The sequence below is a fragment of the Balearica regulorum genome, chromosome 17 (genome assembly GCF_011004875.1).
Source record: "Balearica regulorum gibbericeps isolate bBalReg1 chromosome 17, bBalReg1.pri, whole genome shotgun sequence".
NCBI lineage: Eukaryota > Metazoa > Chordata > Aves > Gruiformes > Gruidae > Balearica > Balearica regulorum.
In genome coordinates, this window is record NC_046200.1 from 1,347,692 (window position 1) to 1,365,897 (window position 18,206).

The following is an 18,206-nucleotide window of genomic DNA, read 5'->3' on the forward strand; positions in this document are numbered from 1 at the left end:
CCATTGCCCAGAGCAGGAACCGGTGCAGGGGAAGGCAGAAGCCCAAGCGCGTGAGAGGACTGGCCCGTGCCAGGGCAGCGAGACGAGGAAGCGCGCCCAGCACTGGACCAGGCTGCCCAGGGAAGCGGGGGAGCCCCCATCCCCAGAGGTATTTAAAACACACGCAGACGTGGTGCTTAGGGCCATGGTTTAGTGGTGGACTTGGCAGCGCTGGGTTAATGGTTGGACTCGATGATCTCAAAGGTCTTTTCCAACCAGAACGGTTCTGTGATTCTAAGATCTTTAGGGACAAGTCTTAGCTCTGCCTCGCTGGACGTTCCCAGCCCCAGCCTGTGATCCCAAATGATCGCCCGTGTGCAGACCTGCTCTGGATCCCCACGCCGACTCAGGAAAACCAAAGCAGAATGAGACCCAGCTGGACTTCGTTCAGCGCCCGTTTGGGAAGGAACAGGCCATATCAGAGCTGTGTGTACTTTCAGCCTACAGAATAAGCCCTCACAAATGATGTACCAGCACATCTCCTCCTCAGGCAGGGAGAACATCCTGGCCGGGCAACACATACTTCCAGGGACAAAAAGCAGTGCTCCGCTGTTCCTGCCAGCCACGCTTTAATAGCGAAAGCAGCACCAGGGTTAACAGAAAGCCCATTGCTGAGGACTGTTAAAAGTAAAGATTTTAAAAACATGTGTTTTGCCTCCATCTCACAATGTATTTTTTTCTTTTTTCTTCATTCAGAGGCTGCTCCTTTTACAGGATGAGCTGTACCTGACAGCTCGAGCAGGTCTCCTCGTGACAAACCCAGACCAATCTATCTTTGAAGGTGGAACACCGTAATTAAACTCGGTATTTTTCTAGCTGTAGCCCTCTTGTTTGCTGACTATGATAAGGCAACCGCTCCACCACGATTTGCCATCTGTGACTACTTCCCCCTCGGTACCAATTTATAATTAAAATGATTCAAAACATCTTTGCCAAAGAAACATTTTTTAATTAATGCAATGCCACAAAATGATTAGAAGTACAGGAGAAAGCCTGATGCCTATCATACTGTCTTACCTGAATGCAACCTCCTGCCCCTCAATATTTATTTTCCAAACCACCTAACTCGGCACCCAAAGCAGAGGGTTCTCTTGCAACAGCCCGGCCACGCCGGCTCCAGGTCAGGGTCTCTCCCGCCTGCCTTTACCGTGGGCTCTTTAACCAAAGTCCCTTTGTTTTGCACAGCTCTGGAGAAGAGGACAGCGGGTGACAAAAGTCCCCGCCGGTGATCTGTTCCCAGAGGCTCAGCCCGCTCCCCCTGCGCCAGGAGAACGCCCTCCTGCAGGCTGGGATCACGTTTAACACGCATGCCTGACATACTCACAAGCTAATTTTACAGGTTTATTAAATAGAACATTACTGTACCATGCCGACAGGCAGAGCTGAGCGTCACCATGTACGAACAGCCCGTCTCCGCGAGCAGCGGCTCCCTCGGTGCTGCTCCTGACCCAGAGATAACGTACCGTGTCACCGTCTGTTCCAACGCATCCCTGGCAAACTTCAGCTCACCTCGAGAAAAGTGTCTAACAAAGTCTCGTTTCAAAAATTGACACTAGAATGCATTAGTTTTCAAGCACTGATAAGTTCTTTTTTTTTTTCTTTTTTTTCTTTTTTGAAACTGATCTGGATGAATCACTCACCCACTTAAACGCTCGATCGTGACTTAAGCTGCAGTAATGTGAAATCCCTGGAGTACGGAGCCCTTCTACATCAAGCGATTTTTAATGTAGCAATGTACTCAAATTATTCTACATGTAATAAATGCAGTAAGTAAATCAAATATATGAAAAAAAAGCTTCTGAATCCGGTATGTCACAGAAGAAAAACGCAATGAACCTCTCTTTAAATATCTTTAATGGGATTTTTCTAAAAGTACATGACAAAGCATTTAAATTCTTTTTAGGCAGCACTTTGCTAATAACCTAAAAATACAATTTCAAATTGTTTCAGAGATAAAGAGGCAGCTAAAAATATCTTGCTAAACAATCTGCTACAACGTGACTTTTTGATTACTTGTGACAGTGATATCTTCAGTATATAAAAAGATGAAAACAATAGAAAAAGATTCCTCTCTATTGACAGCGAGTATCTCATTTGAGTGGGGGAAACCGTATATTGCTAAGGCTTTATCTCCAAACTGATAACCAGCTTAGCTTATTTTGCACTGTTAGCCCACTAGCAAGAAAAATTTTAAATCATCAGCTTAAGAGTAATCCAGACAAAAGGTTATCTCAGGCAGCACTTCTAATTAACACTGAGCACTGCAGGCTGCCGCTCAAAAGCACGTGTGCGTGCTGTAGCTGAAAGGAGCACCTAGGATAGGATTAACCACAGTTTTATATTTAGAGTGCCACAAATATAACGAGGAATGAATGGAGCGACGAGGCTCATCGGGCTTCCCGAGCCGCCCCGTGCTCCTTCCGGACGCACGCCTGCCTCGGGCACCATTTCTGTTAGTTTTTTCATTGATTATCCCATGACAATGGAGTACAACCGACCTCCTCCATCCAAAGCCACCTCTCGTATCGCTCTTGGGAGGATCCCCTTACCCATCTGAGCACCTGACAGGGCTTTTCTGCATCCCTGCCACAGCGGCTCCCAAGAAATCTCCAGAGCCCCAGCTGTCCTCGTGTCCCTCGCAATGCCACGGACAGCTGTGCTCTGCTGTCTCTTCTGCAGGGAAAAGGACCTTAGAGAAAGGCACAAAGCATTTGAGGGTGCGACCCAAACGCCGGTAACTTCAGCTGCACCTCCTTTTCTACAAGCCCAGGCAGCTACTCGAGATGAGCTAGAGACAACCGGGCACCCCTCGTTCTGTCGAGGTGGGTGCTGCAGAGCCAGAGGTGCCCGGCGCTGACGGCGCGGTGTTTGGGCATCTCGCTGGAGCACGCAGGGCACGGGGAAAGCTTCGGGGAGCCAGGCGAGGGCCGCTGGGGACCAGAGACGGATGACGCGGGGCCAAGGCGGCGCCTGGCCCGTGATTCCCACAGCAGCAGCCACCAGCCCTGCCAGGGACAAACCACCAAACTGCGGCGGGGAACCACGCGCCATTTTCTGCTTTTGCTTCTCGGGACAGTATAAGTTAAATTTGCTTATTTTAGGCTTTCTGCCTTTAAGGAAAATCTTCACTATGTGCAATAGATATGAATCCGTGTCCCACATCAGCGGTCATCCTAAAAAGCACTGGGTTTGCTTTCAGGTCTTTCTGAAAGGAGGGTTGAACCCACTGCTGCAATTCCACTGAGAGCTGGCAAATGTTACTTAAACTTTAACTTCATCTCTGTTTTGTAGCAGAACTATGATTTACCATCATCTTCACGAGCGAAGATCAAAAGCTAATCCCATTTCTCAAGAAGATACCTGGCTTACCTTACAGTATCGGAGATATTGAACAAGTAGAGACTGGGATGAACCTAATTTCACCTCATTTCTTATGAAAATTTCAAGCGAACCATAGTCAAAGAGCGTACCTTATGATAGAAAACATGAATAAACCTAAAGACATTTCAATCTCTAATAGTATTCTTCCCCTTTCCACCATTCTCTTGGTATTTTCCAAGTTACCTTTTGCCACATGAATGCATTGAATGAAGATTTGGTTAGGTGGCTGCTCAGGTAACTTCCTTCCATTTTTTTGTTTTCAACATATCATGCCTTAAAACTAACCATACCTAACTCCTGCAGGACAAAACCTGTAACAGTAGCTTTTAAAATGCTTTGTTAGGTTATGTTTAATAAAAAAAGACACAGTTTCAGTGTATGCAAATAAAAGCACTGTTAGAAGCTGAGCTAAGTAGATTTTTCCTGCCAATGTTCCATTTTCTAAATCTTAAGTATTTGCCCAGTAAGAGGGCAAAAAAAATCATCTACGCTACTCCCATAAAATACGCTGTGAGAGTACCGTACCAGATTACCAACTTAATTAACTAGCTACACCGCTATTTTTCAGTCTCTTGAATTTGTTTAAAACGGTAGTTCCGTCCCTTTGAGATGCAATCGTTACTATCTCAGATATTGTCTCTTATGAATCAACCGTTCCAGCACGAAGCGGCAATGACTCAGAACAAGAGGCAGCCTTGCCCGCCTCCCCTTCCCGAGGACCGGAGGGACAGCCTTCCGCAGCCCCGCTCCCCCACGGCCCCAAGCTCCGGCAGCGGCCGCTTACCTCTTCATAAAACTTCAGTTGAGGGACGGCTTCATCAATCTCATTCATGCAATAGTCTTTAAAAAGCAAAAATCCTGGAAAGAAAAGAGTAAAAAAATAAATGGGGGTTTTTTTTCAGAAAAAAAAAGTATCATTACTATGACAACTTGTACGGAGGGAAACAGAAGCACCCGGGTAACATCCTGGACCGCACGTTCCTGTGGAAGCATCCCCAACTGGCAAGGCTCAGCAATACCGATTCGCAGGCAGCTCTACAGCATTCCGAACGGAGAAAGGATCATAAACCTCACCCACCTCCCACAGGTGTATTAAGCACATTCCAAATTCTACCTGATGAGAATTTTATGAGATGTTTACATAATGTACCGAAACATCCCATTCCTCTTCACGGATGAGACGATGTTCCTTTTTGCAGAGTAAAAACCAGCTACTATTGCCATGTTTTGGTTTTCTGAAACAGATTTACCTACATTTTACTGATCCCGCTTGGCTCCTCTCCCAACAAGCCCCTTTTCAACTTTTTATATATATATACACACACAAACACCACAGAGACCTATTTTTCTAATTCAAATATTGTAATTTGAACTTAGAGCAAAACTGTATTACCAAAAAAAGTTGCACATCACTGAATGCTCAACTAAGAAATAATACAACCACCTACGACATCTCCTGTTTTCCAAAGTATAGTATCTTTACAAAAAATGCAAAACCCACTTCATGTGCTACACAGTAATTTCCTTGTAGTATATACAGGAGAGCGTTTAACTGCCAGTTAGGAACATCATGTCCTGTCAACTCACTGTCACCTCATTTTACCAAAGACCTAAATAAGAAAAAAACCCACCAACTACTCGGAAGCAAAAGCAATCTCAGCGGACAAAGCAATGCTAATCAGGCACACAAAAGCTTTAATTTATGTACAACAAAAGCATTTATTAGCTTCCTGGTAGCCCCTCCAGCCGCATCTGGATCTCAAGTTAAATTTCCTGTTGGAAGAGCTGGTTTTCCTGGGTTCCCTGGATTTATTTGGTCACAATCAGAATACCAGAAAAGGGATTATGACCAGACAACTCCTATATTTCGCTTGACTCATTTAGCTGATTAGGATGATATTTGGAAGATTACACAAACTGGGTTTTGTTCTCTAAACAAGGACAGAAATCTAATTAAGAAATTCTCTCATGAGATTCTCCAAACTTTCTAATTATTCTCCACAAAAAGAATCATTCTTGAAATATTTTACAAACAAATGTGCTTTTTGGAAAACAAACCGACCGACCAACCCTAAGTTTTCAATTCCTTAAAAGCAATTTGCAATTAGAGCGCTTTTTTTTTTTTTTCTTTCTCTTTTGTCTAAGGGCTAGTCTTAGTTCCTATTTTACTGGAAACATTCCTACTAAGTTGTCTTCCCTTCCTGCGGAGGAGACTGCGGACCACCGGAGCAGCCCAGGGATGCCGGTCCCTCACACGGAGGATGGAGGTCCCAGGCAGCCCTGGACCACGGGGGACACGCGTCCCCTCTCCGCGCGGGCACGGCCTGTCCCATGCTGCCAAACCCACCCGACGTCGCTCCTCTCCAGGGACCCAGGAACCGCAGCTCCGGAGAGCGCCCGCTCCCCTGCATCCCCTGCCCGGGCGGCCAACGCTGCACGGACCCGGTTTGGAGAACAAAACCTGTCACTTATGGAACTGAACCTAATTCATTAACTCTTATTTTACACATGATCGAAACAGCAGCAGCACTGAGCAAAATAATGCTGAATTCACTGAACTTTTGTTTGGACAATGAACCAAAGAAGATTACAGTCGTGTAATTAAGAGACTAAAGAGTGGCACAAACAGCGATGAATGCAGTGAAAGAAAAATCCCTGGCGTGGTCCCAGCTACTGGCTCTTTACCAAAAAACCCACAAACAACAACAACAAAAAAAAACACCTCACCCCACAAAGACAACTGTAGGAGGAGTGTAAAAATATACCAACACAGATTTTCAACAATGCCATGCCAAACATTTTAGCCCTGTTTAATATTTTCCAAACTTTTAAATGTAATTATCACAGAGAAAGAAAAGGTTCACAAGGCCAGAGAACAAGGAACAATAGCAGGCTTATGCTGCCCGCGTTATACAGCCCGCGTCTCGCCAAGGCCCTGCTCCAAACTGCCCTGCTATGCAAAAACCCAGAGACATCCAAAACAAGAAGTTCAAAAACTTTTACAGATGATTAATACGTCGTAATAATTCATAGCCATATGAATCAATACTGAGAAAGTGCTGTTAGTCAGGTTCCAGTGAAGATGAGCAGAATTATTACAGCAACATTTTTAAGTGTACAATCAAAAAAAATAATTATTAAAAAACACTGCAGTAAAATACATTAGAGCACGAACCACCGCTTCTCCATGAAGTTACCGACGTTGTACCAGACACCAGTCAGATACCTGCAAGCCTCTTGTACCAAAACCGCAGGGTGGTTCTTCCAGCTCCGCAGCACCCCGAGAGCAGCAGGGTGGGGGGGACGGTGGGAGACGGGGCGTCCCCTCGGCCCCGGCGGGTGGGCACCGGGATGGGGCTGGTCTGCTCCTCGCCGGCAGGAGGTCACACAGAAATTCTCTCGTAGCCAGAAAAATGGTTAAGATCAATTTTTTTTTCTTGTAATTTTTACAAGTTGCAGGACGGGAAAAAAACCCCACGCTGCACTTGAAGGGGTCAGTAGCACCCAAGGAGAATGTTATTCTAACACCTGGGGAGCATTTAACACGTAAATTAGAGCATCAGCTTTGACCAACTATTCGCCACCATCTTTTCAGGACAAAAAAAAACCCCACATTCCCTGTTTGAGACTGGTTAAGTCAAAATAAAAATAGGTATTTCGAGTTTCCTTTGAAGAACCTATGGACTGGGAGCACTTATGTACATGTATTAAGTCATACCGCATACATGCGGCATTATATAGTCATCTTATACAGTCATGCAGCTTATACGGTCATCAAAAAAACGGGATTTCACACAGACCAACCTCCCTTGGTTTCCAGTATTATTTTGTAAAAGATATGCTCTAAGCAAACCCTAAGAAGGATTATGTACCATAAACCTTCCAAGCAACGGCTGGGACAGCCAGCCACGCGCACTGCTCTGCGGATACCCACCGGGCCGTTCCACCCGCCAGCTCTCCACGCGCCTGTGGGCACGGACCTGTGCATTCTCAATACCTCTGGGAACACGTCTCCAACCAGTGTGTGACATCAACCAGTCACCGAAATACCGTCTGGTGGTTTTGGCACTGGAAAAACGCTCTAGAACTGAAACCCGACGACCCGCTGCAGAATTCCACGTCGCTGCCGCCCAAGGCAACGGCTCGTCCGGCACGGGAGCTGCACCAGCCGCCTCCGGCAAAGGGCTCCGGGCACCACGGGCGCTGCGGCAGTCCTCTCCCACGCTGGGGAAACAGCCTGCCCCCCGACGTGTTATGTGTGACTGACGAGAATCAGAGTCTATCGGAGTTTTTAAGAACGTCCAAATGCTTGGCTCACATTAGGCAGCCCTGAGTGCTGCTCTTAAAATCATTAGCAATACGGACATCAGAGAAAAAATTGCGGGTGTCCAGCACTACCTTCCTCTTCAGCAGGTTGTACCTGGGGAAGGATGAGCCGAGTGATGGAGTTCTTTCTAATTAATTGGGAATCTCATGATTAATGAGATTTTTTTCCCCTTGCCCCATGATAACAGGGGGGGGGAAGTGTCGAGTCAGGCATTTTCTCTGTCAAAACGACAGCGATGTCAGACAGCAAACGGCGGGCAGCGAAGCGCATCCCTCCTCGCCCTGCCTGGGAGGAAGAGCTGCTCGCCTGCGCAGGTTCCACCTCGGCTGCGTCCCACGGGGCACATCCCTGCCGCGGTGCCAGGAAGACGGGAGGTCTGCAGGAAAACTCCGTTTCCAGGGATGATCGGTCAGAGGCTGACGGTGAGGGACAAGGAATGAAGAAAGATCTGGGGACTCTAAGAGACTCCTGTAGAGCCCGGAGGACAGAGATGTTAAGGAAAAAAAATCGTCGGGAAAGCCAAGGAACAAAAACAGATTGCAAAGCAATGAGAACGGCTTTTAGCGACTTGTAATTACTTCTCTGAAGATCCAATGAGGAAATCAGAATCTCCACTGCCCAGTCGAGAGTACTGCCCGGAAGGATCTGAAACTCCCAAGCATTAAGAAAAATTCTAAAGATTTTGTGGGTAAATTCTTCTCTGAAGAAGGCCTATTCTTTGCTTTTTATCTTTTTCTGAGTGACTGGCCTTAAGCCATTAGCTCTTTTGCAGCACGACTGCAAACGCAGACATCCTCCTCCTCCCTCCTCTCGCCATTTCAGCTTGTCTGACCGTGCCGTCCACGTCCCCAGGTACCAGCACACTCGAAATCTTCCCACTGTCCTGAATTCAAACAAATCCAATTAGAGCTTCATGTTCTCCATACTGGAAGCGTTTCTGTTCCGGCCTCCCATTATATCAACGGATTCTGCACTTCCACTGCAGCATAAAGGAAATCTCTTCTTTTACTGACGTTCTTAGATTGAGTGAAAAATTATTAGCCAGAAACTGTAGCTCTCAGATAATAGCAAAACTAACTGACAGACGCAGCACTGAATAAGTGACAGTAGTTTTAAGAAGTTCAAGAACTGACGAAAAGCACAATAAGCACAGTTAACTACACACGGAAAAATAAGACCAAGAACAGAAAGCAGGAATTAAAAAAATGATAGCGTTAGGTAACAGATAAAAGGAACCAGCAATTATTTATGAAATAAAGATGCTGACAGCTTTTGCTTTAAAGATTTCTTCTTCTACACTATATAATTTCTGCAACAACCACATCACTAGTTGTTAAGGGAAAAAAAAAATATTTTTTAAAAGCTTTTTCTGGTAAGACCGAAGCGACGGATGGTATCAATAATACATTCACGCAAGTGCGAGACAGCACCAGCTCCAAGCTTCTCCTTTCCCTGTCTCCGGACAATGATTTTTTTTCCCGTTATCTTTTTATGGACAATCCTATACGGCTAATTTTGCCAAATGCCATTAATTGCTGGAGCGACCGGGCCCTTCCCAGAGCTCGTCCCCCACCAGACAAGGGCTGTTTCACAAGCTGGGAGGGGACAAGGTGAGGGAATCAAGTTAACCCATCTCTTTCTACAAAGAACATGCTTTTTACTTCTGTATTTATTGCAAACCATGTTTTTCTAACATGATTTCAGAACTTTTGCATGAAATCCTGACTCTCAACCCCCCACCCCTGAATTACTAAGGTCTGGGGTTTATTTCTGAACTCAGCACTTCTTCGGGCCAGAAAGGCAGCTGGTGACCAGCCCACACGCTTCCAACCAACCCGGCCTGCCCGCTGACACCGTCTTTACAAGCCGATTACGGCTTATGCTATTTTACTACCCCGAGCACCCTTCCGCACCACTTCTCACTTCCACGCGAGGTTTCCGTGCAGCCCACGCCACCCTCCTCCGCCCAAATGGCCAGCAGGTACCCACGGCTAGGTGCCCGTCCCCCACGAGCCCGCAGCTCCTCCCAGGCCATCCCGGGCTGATGCCTTTATCCATCTAACACACGCCATCTAATTTCATCTTCTCGAGGAATTTCTGAATCCAGGCCTCTGCAGCCGCCCCGGTTTGACGCAAGCCCACCGCATCCTAGCAGCCGCCTCGGCTCTGCGGCGAGACCGATGCCCGTGGGCTGTACCCACGCTGGCACAAGCGAGGTTCCACCTGAAGCCCCCCAAAACAGCCTCCCAGCATGGGATTGCACAGCACTACTGAGACCAACAGAACCGGGCACTGCTTTTTTAAAAAAAGACATAAAACCTGCAACGTAGAACCCTTCTCTTAGAGCTTTAATAAAGAAACGCTGCCCTCTCCACTTGTAGGGATGAAAGCTGCCTTCTCATTTTACACTTACTTCTCATTTTCCTGCCCTGCCATCAGATTATGCCCCAATAATTATCCTTATTAAAGCAGGATGCTCTGCCCCATCAGCAGGTCGGCTCTGCCGGCGCTCACCGACGGGACGGCAGCCCGAGCACCGGGGTGAGTGCTGGCCTCCTGCCTGCTCCTGCCTGCTCCTGCCTGCTCCCACTGTCTAAAGGTCACCTCCGCACTCATAACGCCATATCTTCGACTTCAATTGTCAATTAACTGAGAGGACAGAACAATAATAATAAAAAAATTAATGAGGAACTCCATAATAAAACAAACCTTAGAGAAAACTACTTATCTAACTAGAATTTTATTAGTATCTGATTCAAATACCCTTTTAACAGGAGTAAATAAAAATGTTATTAAAACAAACAGAAGTGACTAGCAGAGCTAAAAATAGACACATTTAGCCCCGATATAAGTATTCACAATGTCACTGATTGAAAGGAAGCTGCATCTATTTACAGCAGACCTGAATGTGGTCCAAAATGCTGATGTAGACTCTTTCTAGTAGGCAAAATAGCAAATTAGAAAACAAAAATATCAAGCTGCTTCCAATTCCTAACTAAACGTGCTGTGTATAAATACAGAATAATGAAAAACAAACAAGTAGCGACATCTGCACCAGAATCAGCACAGGCTCGTTTCCCGTGGACCGCAGCTAAGGGCTCTGACTGCCAGGCAGGGGAAGCTGCAGCACGAGGTTCCCCGTACCAGGCTGCTGGGGAACGTGCTGGTGCTCTGCAGCCCTGCGACACGAGGCTCTTTCTGCACGTAGGGCCCTGCAAGGTCTCTGTCCTAAGCCCCTCCAAGACCTCTCCTGATTTTTCTTATTTGGCTGAATTCGGGTAACAGCAGAAAAGCCTCTTGTGCAGAACGCCGAGGGACCTGCAGGAACAGCGAAACTCAACTAACGCACCGCAGTCAAAGTGTCGTACGGTCACGTTTACACCCAGTTATTGGGGTTTTTAACCACCTGCGATGGCAAGGCTTTGTTCCCTCCAATGAGACAGATCTGCTGTGTTTTTCTCAGCGCGGTCTGTAGCCTCTCTGCAGCAGGGAGCCAGGACCAGAGAGGGAGGATCACGCTTGGCTTTTCTACTGGGAAATCACCGATCCTCCCGCTGTGTGCCATCCCAGGGTTTATCCCATTTTATTTTGTTTGTCTCAAGTAAAGCAACGAGCCCAGCATCAGTACCAAGAACAGATCTGGGTCTCAGACGCAAACAGTTAGGGGTAAAGGTCTATTATTAAACCATATAAAAATTGTGAATCAAACCTTACAGAATATGCAGTCAAGTTCAAAATCTTGTTCTGTGTGGTACAGGCACTCAGTTGCCATAGCGCAGGGTAATTAAGACCACCTAAAACCTCCAGAACTGGTGAACCACCGATTTCCTTCTTCAGGAACTTGCTACTACCAGGAAAACTCATCTGCGCAGGAGTCACGGCTTTGGCTAGGTACAGAGCCACAAAAAGCCTCACAGCCCAGAAGGCACCACAGATTTCACCGCTTGTCTTGCCAATTATGAGCTATTTGTCCTTAACCTGTTTTTCCTAATAGAGTCTAATGTACATTCACTTTTCATTAAAAGCAATACATCATAACAAATTAAAACATATCTTTGTGCATAAAAAGGAGGGTAAAAGAATGAATTATATTTTACAAGGCAGGACTTGCATACAATGGTGAGGAGTGCAGAACAATTTCCCTAGAACAGAATCAAATTGAGCTCAAATTAGTCTGCAAGTTGCCAGGTAGCTTGTTTAATGACGTCTATAAATCATTATACGAAAATAAACTTTGGCTCAAAGGCTTCAAGTGTCTTCAAAGAAAATCCTTCTTTTCAGGCATATTTTCCATGAGCTTTTCACCCAGTGAAATCACTACCGCTTGTTAAAACTCGAGCGGAGCAGCAATGGAGCCGAAGGGCCGTGGAGAACTCCAGGATTCAAACCTCAGTGCAGGCTTACAGGTAGAGGACCGTAAGCAGCTAACGTACTGACTTACTGACAGCATTCGGTTGTTATCCTGCTTCGAGCCCAGAAGAGCAGCTGGGAGCAAAATACTCGAGGTGGGTTACAGGGTCGGCGTTGCAAACGGAGAGCACGCGGCGAACACCCTTCCACCCCCTCCGACAGCAGCCCGAGTCCGGCGCTTTCCAAGGGTAGGACTGGCAGCTGTTAAGGTGTCAAGTGGTGGCACGCCAATGCAAATGATAAAAGGATTTCTAAGGAAAAGAAGAACGGGCTCTATTTTTAACACGCAGCTATAAAACATTTAAAAAAAAAAAAAAGTGATGTCTGTGCTTCACCCACTGCAATTGCCACTGGACCCTGGCCTCAAAAAAAGAACAACACACCGCACCACATATCATCTGAAGACCTTCATGAAATGGGTCTTAGTGAAATAGATGACCTTTGACGTCCCTTCCAAGCCAAACCATTCTATGATTCTATGTACCTCTGAATATGGAATGCACAATAAATCATTTTTTAAAGCCATACGAAAAGAATGGGGAAATCTTGTATCTGAAGTGCATTTAGTACCTATCTGTCATACTCTGGTCTCCCTTAACATGCAAAACTCCAGTCAGCTGAAGGAGATCTATACATACACTGAAAGCGGATTATCAAAGGCATTCAACGCAGCAAAGGTGAAAAAAAAAAAAAGAGTTGTACAGAAGAAAAAAATAACTCTAAAAGACTGAAGACTAGTATCACTAAACAAAGATATGTAAAAATATTCTCATTTTTAAAAGGACAACTAAATACAGAATTGAAGCATTTCATTTCAATCAGTTATTGCCAAGAACATGATTAAATTCCTTCACTAAAGCTCATCAAGAAATACACAGCAGCACTTGAGGTCTTGTTCTTTTTTCACTTGTAAATAGAAGAAACTCCCACCACTTTTGCAAGTGGTATTAGCAGCTACTAGGGAGCTATTAGCAAGCTAACAAGTATTAGCAGCTCAAAAACGTCATGATGGTTGCTTGTTACTTGTTGTAGCAGCTCTCTCCCCACGTCACAAGAATATTCACTCCTTATGAAGGATGTGACAGTTGCTATTTCCTTGATCAGTATTTTTCCATTACCTAACTTCTTAAAATTACTTACATAATGCAAGCCAATATCCCTTTATTATTGAAAACCACACCATTTCTTCTGACGTGCTCTAAGCCACGAACCGTTCGCTGTTACGACTTATTTAACACACAAAGTACACTGGGAGGTGTAGCTCTACTTCTTAGAAAGGGCCTAGATCTGTGCGTGGTTTTTCTGGGGGCAGAGGGGGGTGACAGGATCATTTAATGGAGAGACGGGGTAATTCCACAACAGAAGGGTGTCCTCAAGTCCCCGAGGCCAGGGTTCCCCTTAGCAAGCACTGTTCGGTGTCTGAACCGCCGAAAAGGATCAAACTCTTCTGCAACAGCATCTCGGAGGATTGTTGTACTGCGGTTAAAATCAAAACACAAAACCAGTAGTATTCAGTTAGTAAATACACACAGCACTTAGGTAAAGAGGAGCAAACCACTAAAACAACAGTGACGGAGCACAGATGATTCTCCTACATGAATTTTAAAGCCTTCCTCTGGTTAACTCTGTGCGCTCCAAGAGAGAAGCAAGCTGCTGGGAGCCGGAGGTTCAGGAACAGATGGCTCTGCTTCTCATCACTCTTTCCCCTGGTAATCACAGAAATCATTGACAGAAGTATCCAGAAACGTTAAGAAACTGTTTTGCGTATTTCTGAACCTACCTATCCAACACGGCAGACACGCACACGTTAGAGAGCAGAACATTAGAGAAGCGCTGGCTGGACGTAACGCCGTCAGTGGAAAGAGGCCAGGAAAGCGAGAAGTAACTACCCTATAAGGTTACTGCTCGTTCCCCTACGGAGGCTGAAGATTCGGAGGTCTGATGGTGTACATTACTCACCTCCTGACAGCGCACCCAGCCACGCTCTGCACCAAGAACATCGCAGCTCTGGACCAATTCCCCGGGGGGTCTGCAAGTCGTATTATGCATCGCTCTCTTACAGGGCAGATATTGGTATAGAGCAATAAAAGCCTTTGAAAGGCTCGCAGTAAATATGCATGCCTGTTCTCTGCTCTAGAGATGCGTTCATGAGACAATTGGTAGCCGGAGCCCTCCAGCTTCTCTGCTCTGCGACTTTCTAACTGCTCCATCTCTTAAAAGCACTGCTGAAAGTTAGACGACTTAACAGCTTCAGTAATTTAGATTCTACTTACTCTTCTCCTGGTTTCTGAGCTCTTCTCCCGTTACTAATGAGTTATCCCACTGAGATGAATGAGTAGCACTGGCAGGAGCAGAGAATCTGCTTTATTAGTAGTACAGAGCTATGCAGGTAAATCTCATTAAAGTTGTTATTATGCCACGTTACAGACACGGGAAACTAATATTTACCTATTTCACAGTGGTGTTCAGAGGCTTAATTGGTCTGTGAATTGTTTCAAGACACATTGATAAGAACTCCATGGGAGTGCAACTGTTTCGGATTGACTGAGAAATTGCTGGGGGAAGAAGGGGGAAATCAAGATTGCACGCCACCCCTGTTTATGCACAAGTAGAGACGTCAGAAATGGGCTAAGAAAGCTCAGGTGAGTACAAGCAGATAGAAAACATTAAGGATGGGTTTATAACATTTTAGCTCAAAGCTCTTTGCCGCAGCACCAGCAGCGTGCTGGAAATGCCCATCCCTCGCCAGTACCCGCACAGAGGGATGCCATCTCCCCTGCACGGCGACGAAGCCACTGCAAACGGAGCTGGAAGGGAAGGCTGGAGACTCGCCGCTGCAAAGCCTCAGGTGCGCAGCCGCGGGATGACTGAACGAATCACCGAGGGCCCATCTAACCTGAAAGGAATGAGTTTACATACACGCTTCTCGGGGAAAACCAAGCCAACCTGTGAAAGGTACACAACAAAGTCATGCAGGCTGCGTACGACCCGCCTGGGGTTCACTGGTGTGCGTGTTTGCTGAAAACCTAAATGGGGAAACATCCAAGTGACACTTCATTAAAATAATTTATCATTTGTTATCTCTATCTATATATGTTATAGTCACTATCTCTCTTGCTCATCTCCTCTCCTGCAATACTACTTCTGGAGTGCAAAATTTCCAGTCTGCCTGGAATTCTTGATAATCTAACCCAGAAACTGTAAAATTACACTGCTCTGCTAAGACTGTTTTCCCCCATGACTTAAATCTTCCAAGAACTGTACTGTATATAAATGCTAATATATATCAGCATGCCTACATTATCTGAAGCTCCAGACGATAAGACATATCTTCTTCCTATTTTAAAGCTCAGACTTAATCTGCGAGTCCACTGGGAAATCAATGGAGCATCTTCAACCCCTCCACAAAGAAAGGCATGGGAGCACATCAGGCTGCAGCCCAACAAAGAAATGCTCTATTATTTATGATCAGAAGATAATCCAAAATGAATACATACATTTTTTTACAGTGACTTTGGATACTATTTGTCTCTGATACACAAGACAGACACCTCCTTAGAACTGCTTGCAGGTAAAACGCACATAAAATCTACAGCAGGACGTTTGCGTCAACATCCCTCTAAATGATCTTCAGTGTAACTCCTGCAAGTATCATGTTTATTTTACCACAAAATAAAAGTATGTTGAAAGCAAGGTAGCTTTCAGTAACACTTAAATTATGACATAAAAACTAGATCTTAAACCTAACACTAATTTGGTAAAAAAAAACCCTGCACACAGCAAAACAGACTGAGTTTTGTAAGAAGGCTCCGAGTGCGTGTTTTCTCTTTTTCAGTGTCCACACCCCAGCCTGATACAAATGGAGAATCGCTGCAAAGGAACAGCTCCGCTGTGAAATGTCTTACATTAACAGTTTCTGTTTCAGTTTACAATCACACAGTTTCCGACATCTACTTGTGGTTTGGTTTTTGTGTTGTTTTTAACTGATCACACAAGGATCCGTGCAAGGAAAGCACGTGTTCAACAGATTCACGATGGCCTCCTGCAGATCCTCCACAATCCGAGTTTTAGTCTAAACGTGAATTGAAAATAAGAAGTAACACGAGAAAGAAGAAGATCGGTCTTCAAACAGTATTTTAAATATAATTTTTTTGTTCATATAGTTACTTCCTAATTCTGATGGCATCTACTTCTGTATGGAGGCTGTATTCCCCAAGTCAGAAACGGAACCCAGAATAAAACCACTTCAACAACCAACCTGCCTTCTTGCTCCTACAGAAAACCTGCCAAGCAAGTAACTATTTTCATTATCATATGGCCGCACGCTACTCAACATCACCGTACCGGAACAGAGTAAAATTATCGCAGTGCTACGCGTGTCATGAATATGGTTAAGAAAGAGGTCCCGGGCTGTGACCCTTTCGACCGCCCCAGTCCTGCATCAGTAGCTAATGTATGTCCCTATAGGTGACCTGGGCTCTAGGAACAGACTCGGCTTTTAGCACAGGTCTTTGTGCAGCCCCCCCCTGCTCGCCATCGTCCTCCCCGGGAAGGATGGAGGACCTCCATCAGCAGGCAAGCGTGCAGCTTCAGAGTCATCACGAGCGGCCAGAAGCGACTAGAAGCAAGATTTAATAATTTTGTCATCCCCTGCTCATTTAATAGCCAAAAACTCAGGTGCTTTTCTTTACTCCCAACCAAGTTTTATTGCTTTCGATGTTATTTCCTCAGAGGACTATTTAATTAGTTCAGAATGCCAACGGCACATAGATCTTATGCTTAAATTAAACAATAGCTTAAATAATGCTCTAGGGAGGTACTTTTCCCAGCCTGTTATTTTTAGGTATCTCGGGGAGCGCAGCGCGCTGTGCCACCACACTGGCAACAGAAAGAGGAAGAGCAAGAATGTTTTTCTCAACAGATTTAACTCAAGATCCATCTAATGATTAGCATCAAAATTCTGAAATAATGAAATATGATGGGTCCATAACTAGAGAAACAAGCAACAGAAAACATGATTCACTGCCCTGAAAAAAAAAACCTCTTTAGCTGTTCTCACCCTAGTTTGTTGGGGTTTGGTTTGGATTTTTTTCAACAACAGAAGGTTATCAGTGACAAAGCTGGAGGAAACAGCAGCCAGAAGGGTGAGGAGCCCCTTTCCCTCTAGCTGCAGAGGCAGAAAAGTTCCTCCCCAGAGTTGTAGGCTGGCTGTGCAAAAGGAACTACAAAGTAGACCAAACTCATCTGCTCTGGAAATTCAGCTAAAAAGCTACCAGAACCTACAGTAGCTATACTTAGCTGGAGCAGAGTAAAGGGAGCAGATAAGACGCGAGAGCCCCTCACCAGACATGTGTGTGTAGGAAGCAGCACCGATACAGATGGCAAAACGCTCGCCCCGGCTGGGAAGACCTCCAACGTGGAGCCTGCTGATTTAAGAGGATATAAAAGACAGCTAAATGAATCACCCCAGAAAGATCATTCCTCACTATACAAAAGTGGATGGTAAAAAGGAAAAAAAGCGTTTGTAGCTTCGTTACGTCAACCACAAGGTTTTTTACTTGGTTCTTTTCACAAGTGTTAAATTTTGAAAAAGTAAAACAAAAATTAGATGCAGCTTCAGGGGAAAAAAAAAAAATAAAAAAAGGCAAGTTAGTTACTAGGCAAGGTGAAAAGCTTAAATTGCAGTATGACCAGCTGCCGAAACAGCTAAAATATGTCCTGTTCTCATCTTTCCCCCAAACCCAAACCCAACGGCTCTGTGTAACAGATGAGAAACTGAGAAGGGTGTAGCCAAACTGCCAGGTCCCACCAGAGAACCCAAGGCTGAACCTAAGCCAGGATGCTGTAGGATGCTTTACCGTCACATCCCAGAATTTCTGAGCCAACTTCATTCACTGCCTACCAGGCAGATGCAATTTGTCAGAAAGTCCAGTGTCAGACATAAGAGTCACTGAACTATAACTGGCAACAAGTTTACTCCAAAGCATTTGACTTGAATAACACCGATAATCCTGTCCTAAAGTAGGACTATGACCGAATTCACTCCTGT

At 45.3% G+C, this 18,206-nt stretch overlaps 1 protein-coding gene across 5 annotated transcripts in view; it reads right to left on the minus strand.

Moving 5' to 3' along the window:
* Positions 1–18,206, minus strand: part of GRK3 (G protein-coupled receptor kinase 3) — a 74,811-nt gene that overhangs the window by 34,691 nt on the left and 21,914 nt on the right. For 4 of the 5 annotated variants that reach the window (XM_075769193.1, XM_075769194.1, XM_075769197.1 and 1 more), the window contains exon 3: positions 4,205–4,278. The exons of the other annotated variant lie outside the window; for it this stretch is intronic. In XM_075769193.1, coding sequence (XP_075625308.1) covers positions 4,205–4,278 — 74 coding nt within the window. The remainder of the gene's footprint in view (positions 1–4,204; positions 4,279–18,206) is intronic. 5 annotated transcript variants of the gene reach the window in all.